The sequence below is a fragment of the Styela clava genome, chromosome 15 (assembly GCF_964204865.1).
Source record: "Styela clava chromosome 15, kaStyClav1.hap1.2, whole genome shotgun sequence".
Taxonomy (NCBI): Eukaryota; Metazoa; Chordata; class Ascidiacea; order Stolidobranchia; family Styelidae; genus Styela; species Styela clava.
The window spans coordinates 12869582-12890396 of NC_135264.1; the positions used below are offsets into that span (position 1 = coordinate 12869582).

A 20815-nucleotide genomic window follows, 5' to 3' on the forward strand; every position below is an offset into this window, starting at 1 on the left:
ACAGAGGTTCAAGATGATACTTGAGAAAGGAATACAAAATTTATTTTAGTCGGGACAATGTTGATGTCTGAGTCGTCAGACCGACTCGAATTATTTCATTAAATTTGGTATCTATTAAAATTGCCACACTTTCCATTATTAGCAATTTGATAAGAGTGAATCTTCAACCTGGCTTTAACTGCCCAACAAATCATATGGATAAGAATCCATTTTAAATTTATGCATGCTATATTAAGCATTTTATACACAATGTATTTTGCTCGTTTTTAAATACACACAACATAAAAGCATATTCCTAATTCCACTCAAAACACATCCATCTGAAATGAGCATATATATTTCCTACCATTGCTGATTTAACAGCGGCTATTTCGCTGTTTTTCTCTGTATGGACTCTGTTCTTCTACTACTTAAATAAATATAGGTATAGCATAATGCTTGGTCCGCAGCCACCATTTGACACATATTAACTAACATCAATGTCTCAGTACAGTCATGTTATATTTAAAAACACATATATATATGAATATCTTATGAAGCAAGAAAACTTGGTCATTGCTACCCTTTCTCTATAGATTTCGCGTTTTCAAAGGCTTCCATTATATATATAAGCATGAAAGAAAATGTTTTATAATTTACATGGGGACTTTGCAGCAAAATTCAGTTTTTGTAACTTATTGTATGATTCGAACAATGGTACGATTTTTTTAAATCCGAAAATCGCTCATTTCTACAAATTACTATTAATTATGTTGAAACGTTATGCTTCAGAATGCCTAATTCACAAAGCAGTGATCGATTGTAGAGCGACCGACATATTCCTATATCCACTCAGAATACATCCACCTGAAATTAGCATATTGGCTGTCATTACTGATTTAACAGCGGTTATTTTGCTGTTTTCTCTGTACGAACTTTGTTCTTGATGAAATGAGCATATTTCCTACCATTACTGATTTAACCGCGGCTATTTCGCTGCTTTTCTTTGTATGGACTCTGTTCTTCTACTCCTTAACTAAATATACACCTATAGCATAATGTTTGGTCCGCAGCCACCATTGGACAAATATTAACTAACAACAATTTCTCTGATATATATAGAATCGCTGACGCAGAAATATTTGTATAGTAATCTTATATTTACGACCGATGGCTCGCCTCTTTCGAATGGCGATTTGGCTGACATAACGATGCAGTACACATCTTGTGTAACTGTTCTAAAAATAATTTCAAATATTGAAATGGCGATCATGCGATGTGGATATATTCCAGTACATCTTACCAGCAATAATAAATATTATAAAATATATATATAATATTATTAAACTGAGAAAAATTGAATTTGACTAAAATAAAGTTTGAAGCTTTTTTTCCATCGCTCTGGCTGACTGAAATAAGTGTGGTTATATCTTTTGTTCACACTGAAGCCACTTGTTGTGACCTTTTAACTAACTATGTCGTCCGACAGCATTCCCTTTTTCAAATGGCGATTTGGCTGACAAAGAAATAGTTGTACAATCGCTGTGTAAATACTTATGTGTAATTACTCATTATCATGAAAAGTAAAAATAACATGATCTCTTTCAACGAAATAGTAAGTATATTTGTGAGCTTTCGTTAGATCATGGTCTAACTTCTTCAAACAATACAAGATATAAGTCAATAACAGCAATGAAAGCTCACAAATATACTTACTATTTCGTTGAAAGAGATCAGGTTTTTTTTACTTTTCACTTTAATACTATCTCGTTCAAGCATCCTTGTGGTGAGTGCCACATACGGATCCGAAGCGGAAAGTAAATCAAGGAGAAAGGAACTGCAGTTCAATACACAATATCCAAGTACTCATTATTACTTATCGATCTTAAGATCGGTAAGTATGTTGATAGGTATTTGGCTGTATGTCTGTGTGTTAGATGCATGCGATATCTCACGAAAGCGAGGTTGAATCTGCTCCAAATTTTGCATATGCATTCATCATAGCTCGCATCAGAAGCCTATTGATTTTTGGATGGGTTATGTCTTATCAGTCGGTAAATAAGTAAATATTAGCTCAAGGTTTCTATCTGTATAGTTCAGTAGTACACCCATATCTTGCTTGTGATGCAAAAACTTATTGGCCAACTGACAATAAGAATAAATTTTTAGTAAAATTATATTTTTGAAAGTTCTTCCTTTATTGCTTCAATCATCAGCGAGTTATTAATTAATTAGTGATGGGACACACGGTGTCACTATGGAGTAAGACCACTGTTTTTGGGGATCCCTAACCTTCGATCGATAAGTCTTCGGTTTCTAACCGAAATTTCAAGTTATATGTATTGCTTTGTTTGCGTTGTTATACTTATACTACTCCGACAGCATTCCCCTTTAAAATAAGGATTTGGCTCACAGAGAAATTGTTCCGCTGTGTAAATACTTCTTTATATGTCTTGCTTTTTCTGAATATCACTTAGGATTAGCAAGGCCGGCTTCATTAACAGGAATTTGCAGAAGTTGCTCAAATAATCAGGTATCTCGTATTCCAATGTATATATCAGCAATGAGATTTCTAATTTGGTCTAAAGAAAAATATACATCATGTTTGCCATTTTTCCATACACACTACTATAAGAAGTTTGGGTATCACGTGAAGCGTAATACAAAGTTCCACGATCACGCTAGTTCTCCTCTGTTCACGCATCGAAGGAAAATACATACACAAGAATACGCACGCATAAGATGCCGTATTGCCAAAAATTAATTAAAATAAGTTGATGGCCGTTTTTTAGAATCTAATTCTTGACCAATTTTAAAGCATCGTTGCTCAATAATTTTCAAGCGCAAATGTCGTTGCAAAAAACAATAAAAAATCAATGTTGATTCTCTGGAAATAAGGAGATATTGTTAATCATATTAAATACTCAAGAACTTGTTACTGGACATAAAATACACTACAGTATTCTACACGGGAGTTCTACACGGACATCGGACAACTCGTCATTGACCTGGTAATTTGAGGCACAGACTGGCCTCTTTGACTCCGTCACTAGTATGAAACATTGCGGGTTGGTAATCAGGAACATTTGAACCTAATGCCAGTGCCCTATTTTTACCTCTCTCATTTTTTGTCTTAAATTTTCAGAATTTGTTGAACCTTGGATAGTCCTTGAGTTAAGACTTCGGGATTACGAACTCGTACCCGACACTACCGTGTTTCTCCGAAAAAAAAAAGACTGGGTCTTATTCCAATTTTCTTCCAAAATAATACTGGGGCCTATTTTCGGGAGATGTCTTATATTTTTATTTATCAAAAACAAAATTACAAAGTAGAGAATTGCGAGATTTTCAAATATACAAAATATGAAACCAATATCCATTTACTTATGAATAACACGTTTTTATTCAAATTAACTGCAAAACATATATCAATCATCTAAAACGTGTAGGAGAGTTTTCTTACTATTGACTAAAAAATCGCGTTATTGACTGGGTATTATTTTAAGGGGAGGGATTATATTAAAATCATTCTTAAAATTCAAGCTAGGTCTTATTTTCCGGGAAACACGGTAGCATTGATCCATGCTTCGCCAAGCTTTGGAGGCAGTTTAGGCGTGATTTCATTTTTTTCGGCATCCAAATATATAAAAAAAAATACTGAAATTTCTGTTGTTCATATACTTTTTCTACCCTTTCAAAATTGAACCACCAATCTACAACTTTGTAACAGTAGCTCTCGCCACTTTAGTGATAACTCGTTACTTCATTCGGTATTTTATCTCTTGCTTTGAGCCATTCTCTTCGAAATAAACATAAAAAACCATTTCATCCTAAAAAGAAGCATTTACTCCGGCGTTGGTTTCGCTCGAGTGAGTGGCGGCATTCGCAAGTGCAGTTTCAAGTATTCACGTTTCCTTTTCACTTTTTGCTCTGCAATCGCTTAGCTCACTGTTTTCAAGTTTTCTAGTATTGAAGAATAATGCAGTAATGTGTGTAGGCTACTGTTCATAGTCAAAAAATATATTATATCTGTATATGATCACGACTATTTAAATGAAAATATAACTGTTTGTCTTGCTTCTAAGTACCAGAATGGATCGGATTCGTAGCAGAACTTCGCATGCAGCAAATGCTATTCTTGCAGAAAAATTGTTTACTGCTATTAAAACGGAACGAATAGAGTGAGTACAGTGGTTTATTTTATTGCAGTATTGCACCTATAACAGTATCATAAGACACTGTTTAGCTGTTACCGTACAGTCTAACAGTATTGTTAAATATCAGAATATTCAGATATTCAAATACAGAAATAGACTATTAGATTTCTGAATTTTCGAAGTTGTTTTGTTTTTATGTACGGTACCAGTATTCATAACTTGGTCTGATAACTCCATGACTATACCGGTACTAGTATCTGTAGTCAATATTGATCAAATTTGATGATTTTTTTGCTTAAATCCAAATTCTGAAATAACATCTTTGCATTTCTGCTTTGTATTCACATGGCTGTACGGAGTTGAGATTTTGAAGTGAATTTTAATAGCGTATAGTATATATCTAAGTATAAGTTTATTTCGATCTCCCCTAAAAAAATACACGAAACAAACAATGAACACAAAAAACATAAGAATGAACACACAGAATCATGGGGAAAATCTGGACGACAGGCAGGACCTTTAGTAAGGTTTAAAACACGGAGAAATGCATGTGCCTGTTCACCCATTTCACGCACACAAACATTACAAAATAAAGACACGAACGTATATCGTTTGGGGGTCGTCTAACTTATGTAACAAACAAACTGCGGGTGCGGTGGATTCCAAACTGTTTACATCGAACAGACATGATTGGGTTGTGCCCATGTATCGTTTCGAATTTGTTTACATGAGCCCCTTAAAGCGAACAAATAATTTGATTGACGTAATTGTAAACAACTGCCAAATAGTGTGTTGGGTGAAAACAGTGTCAGCAAAAGTAATAAATGAATTATAATGTCTTTATATGGTATTCTTCATCATAAATATAATTTGACGTAGTGCTGTGCTTTAGTGTATGAGGTGCAATGTAGTTTCACATAAAATGCCTGGTCATTCTATCATTTATCATCCTTAGTTATTTTGCGATGCAAGTACATAAAATTGGAATGACAGCGAGCTTTCAGGCAGTCTCCATTATAGTGTTGTAGTTGTTTAATGTTATAGCATTAAAGATACTTATGATAAATAACCTTTAGTACCTACTCTCTGACACTTGTACTCATTTCTCTGTCATCTTGCAGTAACAACTTTTTTGGTTGATTCAATTTACAGATATAGAAATGATTTTTATTATTTGCATGGGCTTCTATACTTGTATTTTTTTATTAGGCTGTGTTGTAAATTTAAGCAACTAATAATATTTCCTAGTTTTTACTGTAATACTTTATTAATTTTTTTACAGCGATGTGGAGAAGTATTTGTGTCTTGGTGCTGATCCTAATTATGTTCTTTTGAATGGAATCACACCTTTTCATCTGGCATCGGGTTGTTCTCTTAGTTACGAATTTTCCAAAATGATTTTGGAATATGGTGGGAATCCAAATGTAAGGTAATTATGTCACTGCTGATGATTTATCGCATCTATAGCTAGATATCAGTCATATGAACATATGTGATCGATGAAAACTTTTCGAGCATTGAATCGAGGCTTCACAGCGATGTGCCTAACCATCTCGCATTGGCAACTCATATTGCAGGCTTCATATATGCTTGAATTTATTACTCAATGGATCTATTTGAAATCCAGGAATAAACTTTAATAAAGAATTTCAATATGTTGGTAGATGTAGATATCATATGGCTTAACATAAAGAAGAAACAGCTCAGCTCTGTGGCGCATCGTGCTAAGCAATAAGAATGTGGTCAACACCGCACCTCTGATTACCCTGTGAATCCTGCGGAGGATAATTATGTGCGAGAGGATTGCTGTTACCTGTTGGTTACAGATTCATTCACCAGCAAGACCGAAAACAAATAACTGGCTAATTAACCTCATACCAGACATAGACTGCTAACCGAATGATAGGCTGTTGTTTGCCAAATGATTGAGCCAACTTAATGACTTTACTCTCCCCCTGGATAAATATGTGATTATTATCCCATATATGTATAATCTTACTGTAATCCTATTTTTATAGTTTGCTTTCCAACTTTTAAATAAGGTTTCATGCAACAAATATGTTATTCTCCATTCTTTGATTGTCAGGAATAAAGAAGGAATCACTCCACTTCATGTTGCAACATTGTGGGGAAAAACTGAATGCATGAAGCTTTTATTAGAGAATGGTGCAAACCTGCACTGCACTGACAATGATGGTAATGATTTGAGATGGTGAGTAAATCATGATCAAACAAGAGGGCAAATGTCAAATATATGAACATGAAGGTCCAAAAGGAAACTGTAGTGCCAGTATCCCATGTGAATCTGACTCATATGGAATTGTGTCTGAGCACACAGCTCGCAAAATTAAAATGCAGCCTGCTACGCTTTACGGAATAAAGACGATGTTCCCATGAATAAAAATATAACGCAAAATTTTATATTACAGATTTCATTTATTTATTCATTTTCAGGTTTTCACTAGAAAATGGTTCTTCTGAATGTATGTCTTTAGTTGACCAGTTTATGACAAATAGCAATGAACCAAAGACACCCAAATCTTCAAAACGAGGTATTTTGTTTCAAGTCATTCCTGAATAACTTGGATCACTTCTGACTTTTTAAAAGTTCTCATTGGGTAAAATCTGAAGTTATTACTCATAGTTTCCTCCACAAACGGTAAACATCATTCTAATAGAGTATTATCAATTATCTGTCATGAGTTGTTTTAAACAAACATTTTTGGATATCTATCTACTAAATCTGGTCTGTCTTGTTGATTTCAAATTTTCGATATTTTTTTGTGGGGTGAAAATAAGCAGGCTAATGTTGTGATACTCAAATTTCAATTTTTTATTGCTTGATAAAATAGCGTAATAATATGACAAACCAATTGCATAGTTTGTTGTCTTTCCGAAAATCTATACACGAATCTGGGCAATAAACTTATCACTAACGACTGTGTTATTATATTGCCATTTTGATCCTCAAGGTGTATTTGTGTTGTCATATGTTAGTACATTCTGATTTGTGTTGTCCTATTACTATACAGCAGTCTTTAAACTTCTATTATGCTTGTAAGCGAGCAGTGAATATCACACAACTGTGTCTCAGACAAATGTGGTTTTGTGCATTCATGCCATCTCGTTACCGCACCTCTGATTATCCTGCACGAGGTTCGAATCCTGTGTGGGATAAATATGTGCGAGAGGATTCCTAGACTCCTCGCCCGCCGTCTTCGGGTGGTTTATGTATCCGCTGGTCGGTTACGGCTTCCTCTACCATCAAGTCCATGCATCTGAAACAAATAACTGGATAACTGATTCCATAACCAACAGGACTGGTTTTCGGCGAAAGGCGTGGTTGGCCATATTATTTGGTCGTCTTGTAAAATGTTTAATAAGATAAATAATGGATAAATATGTATTCTATGAGATTGGGCATTTATATGTTCGCAATTTATTCTAAATAATTTGCCTTATGAACCAGAAATCATGTATTACAAAGATGAATATAAATAAAAAAAAAATTCTAAATTTTTTTGCAGGTGATCCCTATGCAGATACTCGGATTTCTATAAATAAAGAAAACAGGTAAACAAAATTGTAGAATTGTCTTAAAATTTCTTTGTATATGACTTTATTGCATTTAATATTACAGAAAACCAAAAGTTGGAGATATTGGAACAAAATCGAGTGAAAGTCCGATTAGTATTCGATCTCCACTTCATGGGCAATGTGATGATTCTTGGATAATGAAGCAGAGAGGTTCTTCACGTCGTCGTTTTGATAGCAACAAATCATCTAGAGAAAATTCACCTGCGAAATCACCCCTAATAACAAAGGAGAGTTCAAAAATCAATAATATTCCCAGTACTCGATTGAATGCATGTACAAAAAATTGCTCTTCAAATGGAGACATAAAATCTGAAAGTCGGGCAACAGAATGCAGCTTCGGCAGTAATACCCCGTCTAGTTTGGATTTAAAAAGCCAACATAATTCTGATCCGTACCAACTTGTCCATTCCCATAAAAGACCACACTGTAGAATTCAATGTACACAAGAGACACCTCTTGTTTTGAATCACCTTTGCAGAGGATGTATGTTAGATATAAATCAAAAAGACAATTCTTCCACTGCGATTTCGAATGACAAACTAGACACTACCGATAAGTGTATTGGTACCTCCATTTTATATCCATTAGAAACTAAGCCTAGTGATGTAGAGATGGACAGTTTTGCTTGTCAAGTATCCATTTCTCATCAAAAGGAAAGTTCCAAATTTCGGAATATGGAAACAAAAGACGAAAATTCTTCATTGGTATCGCAACCGCCTTTGCTAAATCAGAATCGGAAAAGTTGTGATAATATCCCAGCTAAGAGTTCTCATGAGTAAGTACTAGCGTTATTCATGTGTTTATTATTGTATAAATTGACTTAAAATTATGAGCAAAAAATCAATCATATGGGTGAAGTTGTAATAGTGCCCTTTTCTCTGTCCATATTCTTCACCACCCCCAGAAAGCGCTCTGAATATTATCAATGAAACAAAAGTGCTACCCACCTGGGTAGCAACCAAAAATCGCTGTAAGTTAAAATTTCGTAGCTTGTTGTGTAGGTAGTGACAAACTCTTTTAAACTACCATTTGTGGTAAAATAAGATATCGAATGCAGCATTAGCTTGAACCATCTTATCACAGTCCTAGTTAGCAACCAATCTGTTGGTTTTTATAAGGATAAACAACAGGATGTTCTGGACTAAAAATTTATTTTTTTGCAGACAATTCCGCATTTGCATTTTACTCTGCACAAGGCTATGCGCAATCAGACGTTACTATTTCAGGATTGGAATCTTTCTTACTTATCATTATTTACCCAGTATTGTTTTATCGCGATCGAAGGGAGGGGGGATGGCGTTTGAACCTTAGTTATGTAAACTGCGTACTTTCAACATTAATGCTGATCAAAATAACAGGAAAATGGCCAGGACTTTTCTAATGGGGTTTCGGTGGTTCTGAAATTTCAAGTTGCCAAGTTGGACTATTACAGTGTTTCAAACTGAGAAAAATTGCTATTTATGATACAGAAAATTCTCTTTTTTTTACATTCCAAGGTAAGGTTCCAAAATGTGGTGGCTTGTAACCTCGCAACACTATGCGACGTACGGTCGCACAGAATATAAACAATCAAAGTGTCGATTCTATTTCATCGTCATTACAATACGTGAGACAGCGCAAAAAGTCGTTTAAAGATTCCCGTGAAAGGAAAGACCACGTTTACGGCGAAAAGTGGCTACTATTCGGAATTATTCGAAAATCAGCCGAAAAGCTATTCGAATACTCCGATATTCGAATACATTCGAATATTCGATTCGTTTTGGACAACCCTGAGTGCTACCCTCCTGGTTTTTTTTAATTTTTTCACGACCCCTAGAAAGCGCTCTGAATATCATCAATGAAACAAAAGTGCTACCCTCCTGGGTAGCAACCAAAAATCGCTGTTTGATTAAGTTAAAATTTCATAGCTTGTTGTGTAGGTAGTGATAAACTCTTTTAAACTACCATTTGTGGTAAAATAAGATATAGAATGCAGCATTAGCTTGAACCATCTTATCACAGTCCTAGTTAGTTCTGTATAATTATGTTGGTTTTTATAAAGATAAACAATAGGGTTTTCTGGACTGAAAAATTATTATAATGCAGACAATTCCGCATTTGCAGATTACTCTGAACAAGGCTATGCGCAAGCAGACGTTACTGTTTCAGGATTGGAATCTTTCTTACTTATCATTATTCACCCACTAATACTAATTTATGCCATTATTTGGAACATTATCTATCAATGATGTATATAAAATAAAGTTTATTTTGTGACAGAATGTCCAGAAGGCCATATACCGATGCGATGGAAGAATTTTTGAAGGGATGCAATCGCTTCATCGAATCTGACAACAAAGGACTAGATGTTTCGTCACCTGACCATTGCGTGTCATTTGCCATCGAAAAAACTTCCAAAAGTGTATCTGCAAATACTGAATCTCCTGTTACTGCTAAAATTGTGCATTCAATACTTGCGATAGTTCCGAAAACTAAATCTGAGGATAAATGTGTCACTAATTCACAGAGTGGATCTTGTTATCCAAATGAAGAAATGGAAAATTCCGCAGAAAAGGAATGTTGTAATTTTGATGTAAAACCACAAAGGGAAGACATTGATTATTCAAAAAAAAGGTCATCAAATTTGTCAGAATCACCACTTTCTACCCATATGCTGTTAGCAACAAAAGTTCCATTGACTCCTTCTGAAATGTTGAAATTTTATGGAGATAGTTTATTTGATAAGCTATCTTTATCTGATAATTCCACAACAGATAAAAAACTAACTGACACAAACTCTTGCCTGAATTACAATCACAGTCCCACATGTCAACTTGAGCCAACATTCGAGTTAGCAAAGCAAAACTTACAAAATGCAAATGATAATAATGAAAATCAAACTGAGACCTCCAATAACGTCATAGATGATAGTTATCTTACTTTTTCTGAATCGACTGTTCCGATAGAAGGTTGCGAAGCAATAAATGAACCCAGCGTATTTGAATCTCCAAAAGTTGGACAGTCTCCGACGGAACCCTCACAAGCTTCTATTTCTCTGAGAAGATTTGCTGCCTCGTCATCTAATACAAACTCTGCAGAAACTCCCATGAGAAAAAAACCTTCTCGTAATCATAAAAAGATAGTCCCATCATTGACTGATATTTCTGCAATTACCACAAATTCTAGATTACACTCAACAGCTTTAAATGATACACAGGATAAATTTGGAATGGTTGATGAGGCATCTTTTGATATCAGCATTATCAAAGGTACCAATAATAAAATTAAAATAACCTATTGCACTTTCTGTAAAAACCTTCCAAATATTTTCCCTCGGTAGTATGAGCTTCTGTACATTTTTAAATTAGAATATTTCACTTCTTTTTCAGTGTTTCAGCTTGCAGTGATTTTGAAATAGAATTGATTAGGATGTATTACTCAAAATCTGATTTAAGAAGTGAATCTTTAAGTGAACCGAAAGATCAATTCAAATTTCAATGGTGTACCCCTTCTTTAATTCCTTAAAAAGGAACCCGAAAAGTGTGATAGGATTGCAAGTATTCTAGATTCCAGTATTCCTAACTTAGGAATACTGGAATCTAGAATACTTGCAATGTCTAATCTGCTCTGTTATATAATTTTTATTTCCAAATCTAATCATTTTAATAATATAGAACAGGGCTACTCAACTGGCGGATCGCAGTCCAAATTTAGACCTTTGAAGTATTGAATTCGGACCGCAACTGCTTCTTTGAATACATTGTTTCTTTTCATTTCGAAATCGTAATGTAATGCGTTTTCCGCTGCGGAAAAACTTGTCAAAGCAATATAATTTTTTCAGAGCATCGACTCACTCGTTTACCTCACTAGCATTGGCTAATCATCAAGATGTGAATGGTGGCGCAAAAACTGAACTTTGAGCGATCGCATCGTTTTGCTATAATTTTTGTGGACGTTGTGGTTTTTCCTAATAAAAAATAGTTTTTTTCTGCAACTAATATATTCCAAATTTTCAGTCTTAAATATATGTATTATTCGGTTGCTATGGTGGCGAAAATTTTTCATATATACCGGTATCGTTTCAGCAAAGAGGGCTCAGCTACGCAAAGTGAAGCCTTGTCATAATGGCATCGAAACACGATATTGAGTATTACGCTTGTATTTCGTCAAATGATACATTTGAAATTTTGTTTGCATAGTTAAAATATATTTTTTGAATGACCGGACCCCGGTAATGTTTAAGTTTTGTTTACAGACCTTTAGTAAAAATAGTTTAGTAGCCCTGATATAGAACTATACAAATAATTTTTCTGGTTTTTCTATAACAACCTGCTACATGCATTTTAAAAGGACTCATAATCTCGTATATAAAAACTCACATATGTATGTGTTTTTCCAGCGAATCCGACACATGATTGTGAGTGTTCTTCATCAGCAGACTTACCAGGAAACCAAGCATCAGGAACTGCAGCCAGGTTTGTAAAATAGCAAATGATAAACTTCATAACAGAATCGATGGTAATCAAGCATGATTGGGCATTCGTTATAATGAATACAGATTGATGAAATTAAATTCATTTCATTTCACAGCAAAGATTGTGCTAAAGCCATGGAAATGTCTTCAACATTGCAAAGTACAGGAAATCAAAGTACAATCATATATAATTGGAAGGTAATGCTGTTGTTTTAAACAGAATTTCATTCAATTTTCTGGTGTAAGAAAGCTGTTTTGAGTCTAATCTTTTATTTTAAGACGTTTTGGAAAGGGGAACCCATCCCTGAATCAGCTCGGAAAAAATCCAAACGAGCAAAAAAGTCTTCAACAACTTCAGAAAGTTCAAGTGATGAAAAAATGTCGCAATCAGAACTTCAAAAATTGAGTAATGCAGAAATCAGGTGAATTTTTACTTCGATACTATTATATGTTCTGATATATCTCTTAAAAAGGTTCTATAGAAGCAGGAAGTGACAATTAGATATGCATCAGGAATGTTCTAGCTTTTGTACTGTTGATTACTATGTAATGAATTTATTTTCTAAGTAATTCTAAATAAAGGAGTTGCTGATTTGTGATTCATGTCAGTGTTCATGGAGTCAGCGGGAAATATACAATGTCTTCTGACTTTGACTTCTTCTTTAACTCTGTCTATATCAGCACTATACATTGAAAAAATCTAATTTTAATAACCAAAATTTTGATGTATGTAAACCTTTGATGTTTTTTGCATTTCTATGGAAATATGGGCGTTCCAGAAGTATGTGTACCAATATGGAGGTAACTAATTTTAACATCAAGTTGTGTAAAGGAACTGAAACCTATGGGCAGGGGGTATATTCACTTGGCTAACACAACCGGTCCCCGAACTCGTAACTAAAATAAGGAAAATCGGAATAAAATTATGGCCTAATCTACCCCTGTGTCCCGAAATATCACTATTGAAAGTCTGGAAGACCGAATTCCAATGGTAACACCAACACGCCAAACTCCTACTTCTCAACCCTGGTTCATGTACCTGCTTGATGGATATGCTTTCCTTTATCTACAATGATATCCTAGTTGTGAGATATCTTACTATGTATAAATTTTTTCAAAACTGTTTCAGGGATCGTCTGATTTCACTCGGTTTCACTCCAGGACCGATAGCAGCCTGTAGGGAAGTATATTTGAGAAAATTGGAAAACCATTTAAACGGACGGAAAGAAACAAAGGACCAACCAACAGATGATGGCTCATTGCATAAAACAGGTAACTTCGCTTTATTTTAATGTTGGATAATAGAATCAGACAATAAATGATGATGACAGATGATAAATGTTTCTTTTATGGGATGTTGTTTATTTTCATTTATCAACGACAAAATTACAATGTGGAGAATTACAAGATTTCCAAATATACAAAATTTGAAAACCGATACTCATTTACCTATAAATAATGAGTTTTTATTAATAAAAAAAACTGCTACACATAGATTATTTAAAAATGACCATATCATCATCCTCTCGATTAGGGATTAATCATATAAAACGTCTAGGAGAGATTTCTTGCTATTGACTAGATCAGAAAAAAGTATCACTAATTTAATTAAATTAGGTCTTAATTTAGGCGAGGGCTGATATTAAAATCATTTTTCAAATTCAGGCTAGGTCTTATTTTCGGGAAAACATTGTAAAAGCAAGTCTGATGCCAGACTAAGAAGCACTTAATATAAGCTGTTTTAATTTTTGTAGTCAATGCATATGTATCCACTATAACAGAGTTTGAAAGAATGAACTGTAGTTAGGCACACGTTACAAACATAATTTTCTTTTTAGTTGAAGATCCCAAATTTTCTGCTGAATTGCATGGAATCATTTTGGGCCGATCGTTTCCTACATCTGTATTTGATGATGATGATATGATACGACGTCAGTTTGAACAACCTGACCCAAATTTACAATGGAGAGAAGGCACTATGAAAAATAGTTTTACGTACTTGTTACTTGACCCAAGGTGGGTGAGGAAATGACATGTTTATTCTAGATAGAGATTAAAGGGGTTGAAACTGAACCACATACTCCACATTACTAGTTAGTCTAGGTCACGTATTGGAAAAAATGTCAATTTAAATGTTCTAGGTAGGGGACATTCAATTGAAGTCGAATTTGGGATGTTTTTATTGATTTTGGGGATAATTCTAAGGTCGTACTTTTAAAATTGAGTTGAAATTCTGTCTTTTGGTAATAAAAAGTCTGAATTTCTGAAAAAAAAACGAGTATTCCTCACAGCAGAAGAATTTTGTTTGAATTGTGGGGCTGAGTCAGAATTTTTGTGAAGCCAAAGCTACTGTCTTTTTTAAATTGCTTGGTGTGAATAAATGCTGACTCATCCGCACTACTATGTTAATGTAACAATTGGACTATGATGCTTTCACTGGCGTAGAAGATTGTATTTTTAACCTTCCTGGAGTTGGAATTCTGAATTTCGTGGAGCCTTAGTGATAAAATAAGTCAATAGTTTTTACAAAAACTTAAAAAAACATTGTATTCATTGAATTTCTCAACAGTTTGAAAATTCGAAACTAGTTAAAATTCTTTCCAGTCGGGAATCAAATTGTAAATTTCCCTCTGTTGCTCAGTGTCTTCAATCTTTTTTTATTTTTTAATCTTTATGTTAACTTACAGTTATATATGTTATTTGCTTCATTACAGATAGGCAATAATAAAACTTTTTACTTTAAGAGTAACAGATAAACTTCCGATTCGTGCAAGAGATATCACTGAACAAGAGTCATTCAAGTCATTCGTTGGCGCAATATTTTATGTAGGTAAAGGAAAACAGTCAAGACCTTACAGCCATTTTCATGAAGCTTTACAAACAAACAGGGCTTTGTATAAGGTAAGATGTTAAAATAATATAATATGTGACTTTTGGGCATACAATGCAAATGACCGCAACTGGATTCGAAATTGCAAACCCACAGAGGGTAATCGGATCTTGGAGGTGCTATGGTGCAGATTCTCACTTTTACTCCGAGATCATTTTCTTTGCTTCTGAGTGAGTGTGATCTTGCCTCGAGAAAATTTTTATATATAAAAACACTCCAATCCAAGGTGATTTTTCTGATTTTGTAGTTCTATTTTCTTCCCTATTTGATTCTGGTGTAATTAATTTCACAGCTGAACCCTAGCCTCAAAGTTCGGCACATTCACGATATCTGGAACTCAGGACACGGCGTTATATCTCTTCATGTTTTTCAAAGTGTTATCGCTTGCGAGGCTTACACACGTGAAGCGTCAATGATCGAAGCAATTGGCTTAAAACATCTTACAAATCAGAAAAGAGGAGACTATTATGGTGCAGCTTCATCGTGGGATGTGCGCCGAAAAAGATTATACGGTTCCTTTCTGGTCAAAAAAGCTATGGAAGTGCTGATGGTCGAGGGAGAAAGACAAATACGTCCATCGAACTTGAAATCTCATAATACTCGCCAATGGACTGGCTGTAATGCACCTATACCACCATCTAGTGGATGATCTTTTTTAACTTGGTTTTGCTAAAATTTTCGTATTACCCATAGTCAATTACTGTACCTCAATAAATCATGACACAGAGAACTGTTTCTCGGTTGTGAAAAGGGTTAATTCGAGCTATTTTCGATGAACTAAAAATCTAGTCTTTTTGAGTTGACTGTCCAGTATTTCTTCACGCAATTGAAAATTATATTTCATCCAGTTTCTTTTATGGTTTTTAATTATTTTGTTCCCAGCAGTTAGACAATTGTTCAGCTTCTCAAATATATCGAAATGTCAATTTTCCGTACGGCGTAGGTTTTTTGGCAAAATCTGAATCTTGTTTCTTATTGTAGGCTAGTTTCGCTATCAAGGATGATGATCTTCCTTTTTACTGTATTTGCAAAATTGTCGGTCTTCGCTAAATTATCGAGTAGTGGGCCCGTTTTATCAAAACGACCTGTCGTAAATTGCCGCCTCCGACAATCATTTAGTTCGACGTGTCACAAAATGCAGAAAACGGCGCAGAAGTTACCTGTTCTCTTACGCAAATACTATGTGGTATTTTCAGAACGTGGTTGCTTGGCCTTTTATACATCGTAGGAGGTTTTACCTTAGAAGCAACCTACGCGTCGCTCCCTTTTCCACGCTGACGGGCTAGCCTTTCAGCCGCAAAATTTCCCTTCGAAGGCTTTTGCTGGCCAAATTTAGACGAAGTTATGGCCCAACACCTGATATTATAACATCTGCAAAATGCGTCAGCTTTGTCATGACCGTGCTTTTCATCTTCACGGTGTGATAAACATAAGATAGGATAGGATTTTCGCATTTATTTCAAAGTATTGAAAAACCAATAATACGAATTAGTCGTATGGTGATCCAAGGTCTCTAGTCCTACAATTGTCCGCATATATAATCATTTGATTCATATTGAGTATTAGAGTAAAGAATAATCACACGGTTTACTAAATTAGAGCGGTAAAGGTACTTCAGTCTAGACCAGAGCTATCCAAGGTTTTTGAACCAGTGACCAAAAAAATTTCCCACCCAGATTGGCGGGACATGTGAGAGTGAGGTATACAGTTACATTTTATGAACAATATTACAGTGTTACAAAAGTGGAAAACAATAAACCTCGTGGCGAAACTAATTTTAATTGCAATCCTAATGAATTCCTTGAGCTATTTATTAGCTGAAACATCAAACTTTGGTTTTGGTTTGGTTGTGGCAACATTGCTCGGGCCAGATTGAAGTACCCAACTCGCCGAATTTGGCCCGCAGGTCGTAGTTTGCCCATGACAGGTATAGACCCTAGACCAGGGGTGTGCGAACTGCGGCCCGCAAAGAAAAATTGTGCGGCCCGCGAAGAAGTGCCAAATTTGAATAGTGTGCCCGCGAAACAAGTTTTTAGTTTAGATAATCTGGTACGTGCGAGCAATCCCAATCTTTTTGCGTCACAAAGCCTGTACCAGTACTCAAGAGCCACTGTCATATTAGCGAAACTAGCTAGCAAAATCTTATTGCTAGAAACACAATGTTATAAAAACGTGTTTTTTACTGAATTCATTCGAAGTCGGTTTGACAATAACTCTGAATAGCTGTTTTCTTTAGAAAATTATGCGTTTCACCTCAACATTTCTGCAAAAACTCCTAACAATGCCCAGAGATCAATAACAAAAAGAAAATGTGCTTGTAGCTACAGTAGAAACGCTACCTACAAAATTAATTCGTTTCAGAAGCCCCTTTGTAGGTAGAAAAACCTGTAAGTAGGGGCACATTTAACCTGTAAATGTTCTAATTCGTTCTTGTATCTGTCATCTCTTTGGCTGGCAACCTCGGGCCCGCGGGCATGATCCGATTCGTCATAGTAAATCCAAATATCTTGGCACATACGGGAATTTGCTAACTACAAAGATGCTGAAACCAGTTCTATTGTTTTTGTTTTCTTCGTCCCTGCTAGTGTGGACGATGTTTGCTAGTGTGGACGGTGTTATGGGGTTGGAACTCGTGCAATGTGCGCGTGTGTGGCGATCTAATTCTAAACCACGTCAGTGTAGGGTAGCATACAAACGAACATAAACCCAAGCGGTAAGTGATATGTCCAAAATACCGTACCACCGGAAACTTTGTAAATTCTGTTAGCCTTACCGATAACCAGGGTTGCCATCTACCCAGAGCCAAAAATAAGCACGGGCGTCAAGAAGGAGATCATACACGAGTCTTCCAATTTTAATCATTAGAAGTCGCTTCGAACACGGTTGTACGCAGCTCCGAAATTGCAAATAGCTATGGAGTCACTGCCACACGCAATCTCTAAAGCAGAGGCAACTTTTTGTCGTTCACGGGCCATAATCAAGTGTTACAAATCTTGGCAGGGAAGCACATATTTTTTCGAGAAAGTTGAAAACTGAACGGTTGGCTGATGAACCACATTATTTATACAGATTAGAAATTGAAGTTCTAGACTTTAATTAGTGAGCGAACACTGCGACAACACGTGGACTTAAGTCGTCTCACTATGCAAAATATTTACAAATAACATTTAATGTAGGCTAACACTATTTGTTGCATTATGCTTGATACCTTTTTGACATCAGGTGAAATGCTGAATAAAACCAAAATTAGAACATTTTCTAAATGGGTAGCCTGTCACTAATTCTTTCTCAGCACGGAAAATTTCATTTTGGTTCGGTAATTGAAAACAAAAGCGATTTTTTGATAACGATGGGGGAAAGAATTAATAATGAAGAACAAGAACAACATATTAACGATCCGTAGGTATCAGTTTCAGTGAAGCATTGCAGGCCAGATTATTTTTGTCCGCGGGTCGGATATGGCCCGCAGGTGGCCGAACCCTGATCTAAAGTCTTCATACTTTGGTTTCCCGCAATGCTTATTATGTTTTGTGGTAGTATTGTGGGCACTGATTTCCCCCCTTGCTCATTGTCGCAATAGTAGTAGTTATGGTTACGCTTACTAGTTGTCTAAATTGCTTTGTACGCAAAACAAGAGCGATTCATCCACGTTTCTAAGACAAAATAAGCACGCAACTCTAAAATAAGCACTTTTCTTAGAAATAAGCACATTGTTACTTTATAAGACGCGGCCCAGAAAATAAGCACAGATCTTAGAAATAAGCACGATATGGCAACCCTGCCGATAACGCATGTATGGTGGGATTATTTTAGTCGTCAACCAAGTCCGAACTGTCTCGATCTCTCAATTCTTAGATGATTATTAAGAACAAGATTCGCTCTAAATGAAATATATAGATTTCCCCTAACATTAAGAAATTCTGTTCGGCTCGCAAGGAGTTGATTTTGGTTCGGCATGGAGAAGGTTGTCCTATATGCACACACAGGGGTAAATAAATACTTTGTTCAGATATCATCGAACAATTTTATTTCATGAAACTTTTGTGCAAAAAGAACTGTACAAACGATAACAAAACAGCGATTGAAACTTTGAAACTTACATATATATATATACTACAGAGAAATATTCTTAAGGTTCTCTACTCGCTTCACGTTTGAGGATATCGAGTTTTTTGGTTTCTTCTTCGGGTTCGCGCTTCTTTTCATTCCTATACCTGATTCTTCTGTTTTGAAACCAAACTTTTACTTGCGCGTCTGTCAATCTGAGTTTTTTAGCAAGTTCCCGTCTTTCAATTCCAACCATGTATTGATGATTGCTGAACTCAATTTCCAAACGTTCCAATTGTTTTTGAGTAAATGTAGTTCTTGTTCTTTTACTGCTTTCCGCTTTTTGAGATCTGGAAGTTGTTGAAATTGGCCGGATTACTTGATCTACGAAAGCTATTGCTTGAATCGGTGCATATGAGATAGCATGTTGATGTTTAGGCATCGAGTTTTGTTGCCTAAATCGGTTGAAGCTTTGATAAAAATAATGTACACCATTGACAGGCATATACATGTGATTGAAGCTTTCCAAAGGTGGTCGTATGTTTTCTATCTTGGGTTGGTACAGCTGCGATTGACCAGACTGAAATTTGCCTGGTGCTTGTCGTTGTTCATTGGAATCATTTAAACAAATTCCGCTGTCGTCATTTGTACTAACAACAATCGATTTGTCATTTTCTCCAGATGACGAAAATCCCGAATCAATTGAATCATCTTTTATGTTTGTTGGATGTGTAAGTTGGAGTTTCCTCTTTTTTCTTGGACTTTCCTCGGTCGAGTGCCCCAGTATTGCGGCTATGGTAAATAAAGTAGTTTTCTTTTTTCGTTTGTCAGTGTTTACCTTGACGACTGGCTCTGACTGCTTTGAAACGTTGCAAATTTGGGCAACTTTTGTCTTCGGATTTACATATTCAGATTTCACGAGATCTGAACCTTTGTCTGACGAAAACTTTCTTTTTCTTGTTGTTATTTCTTCCAAATCTGCAATGCCAGCGTAATTATAACGAACGAATGGCGTCAATTGAGCATTCCATAGAGCTTGGTGAGGATGACGATAGGAAATCATTTTGTAGTTGTTAATGTTGTCTTGTGTTCGTAATACAATAATGTAAATTTCTTTGGTATTAGTGCTTTTATATTCTTATTGTCGATAATAATCGTGATTTTAAATGGTTGTTCAGCTTATCAATAGCCCCGAACTGATAAATGTTATCACGTGTGATCATGTTTCTTTTAACTGATTAATAGCGTGCTTATCTTACATTGTAATTCATCTTTATACTCTGTAGATAAGTGACTGACCGATCGGTTACATTTATCTTCCGTGATTATATTTTCTCTCATATCTGTGTGATAAATATGAAAAACATTTACTTTGATCCTCTTACTAAAATTACTCTTGTTAATCTGATCAATTAAATAACACTAAACTAAAGCCGGGTTCAAGCACAAAATCAGAGCAAGCTCGAATTCACCCTAAAACACAAGACATTTCAAACTGGATACTCCTCGAGCACATATCTAGGCGTACAGTGTACATAAGACAACGTCTCTGAATACGCTAAAAAAATCTAACGATGGCCATAGTAATGGTGTTCATTTAAAATATGGGAAAGTTTGATAAAATATGCAAAGCCGCTTCATACAGGTTAATATTATAAATTTGATTTTAGCCAAGACGTTTATGTTTTTTAT

The 20815-nt window shown here is 35.4% G+C and overlaps 2 protein-coding genes across 2 annotated transcripts; one reads left to right on the forward strand and one right to left on the reverse strand.

Moving 5' to 3' along the window:
- Positions 1-3891: 3891 nt before the first annotated feature.
- LOC120334326 (uncharacterized) lies at positions 3892-15931 on the forward strand. Its single transcript, XM_039401810.2, has 14 exons — positions 3892-4160; positions 5419-5565; positions 6223-6348; positions 6591-6688; positions 7664-7709; positions 7777-8508; positions 9993-10981; positions 12112-12187; positions 12303-12384; positions 12466-12608; positions 13316-13458; positions 14025-14202; positions 14931-15087; positions 15369-15931. Exons 1-14 carry the CDS (start codon positions 4072-4074, stop codon positions 15723-15725), a joined length of 3363 nt encoding a protein of 1120 aa, XP_039257744.2. The 5' UTR covers positions 3892-4071; the 3' UTR covers positions 15726-15931.
- Positions 15932-18997: 3066 nt separating this feature from the next.
- LOC120334306 (uncharacterized) lies at positions 18998-20389 on the reverse strand. Its single transcript, XM_039401780.2, has one exon. It carries the CDS (start codon positions 20184-20186, stop codon positions 19206-19208), a length of 981 nt encoding a protein of 326 aa, XP_039257714.2. The 5' UTR covers positions 20187-20389; the 3' UTR covers positions 18998-19205.
- Positions 20390-20815: the final 426 nt, after the last annotated feature.

Coding starts and splice junctions, on each gene's coding strand:
- LOC120334326 (XM_039401810.2), top strand. CDS start 4,072: ATGGATCGGATTCGTAGCAGAACTTCGCATGCAGCAAATGCTATTCTT. Junction 7,710..7,776: donor TCTATAAATAAAGAAAACAG/GTAAACAAAATT, acceptor TTAATATTACAG/AAAACCAAAAGTTGGAGATA. Junction 14,203..14,930: donor TACTTGTTACTTGACCCAAG/GTGGGTGAGGAA, acceptor TTTTACTTTAAG/AGTAACAGATAAACTTCCGA.
- LOC120334306 (XM_039401780.2), bottom strand. CDS start 20,186: ATGATTTCCTATCGTCATCCTCACCAAGCTCTATGGAATGCTCAATTG.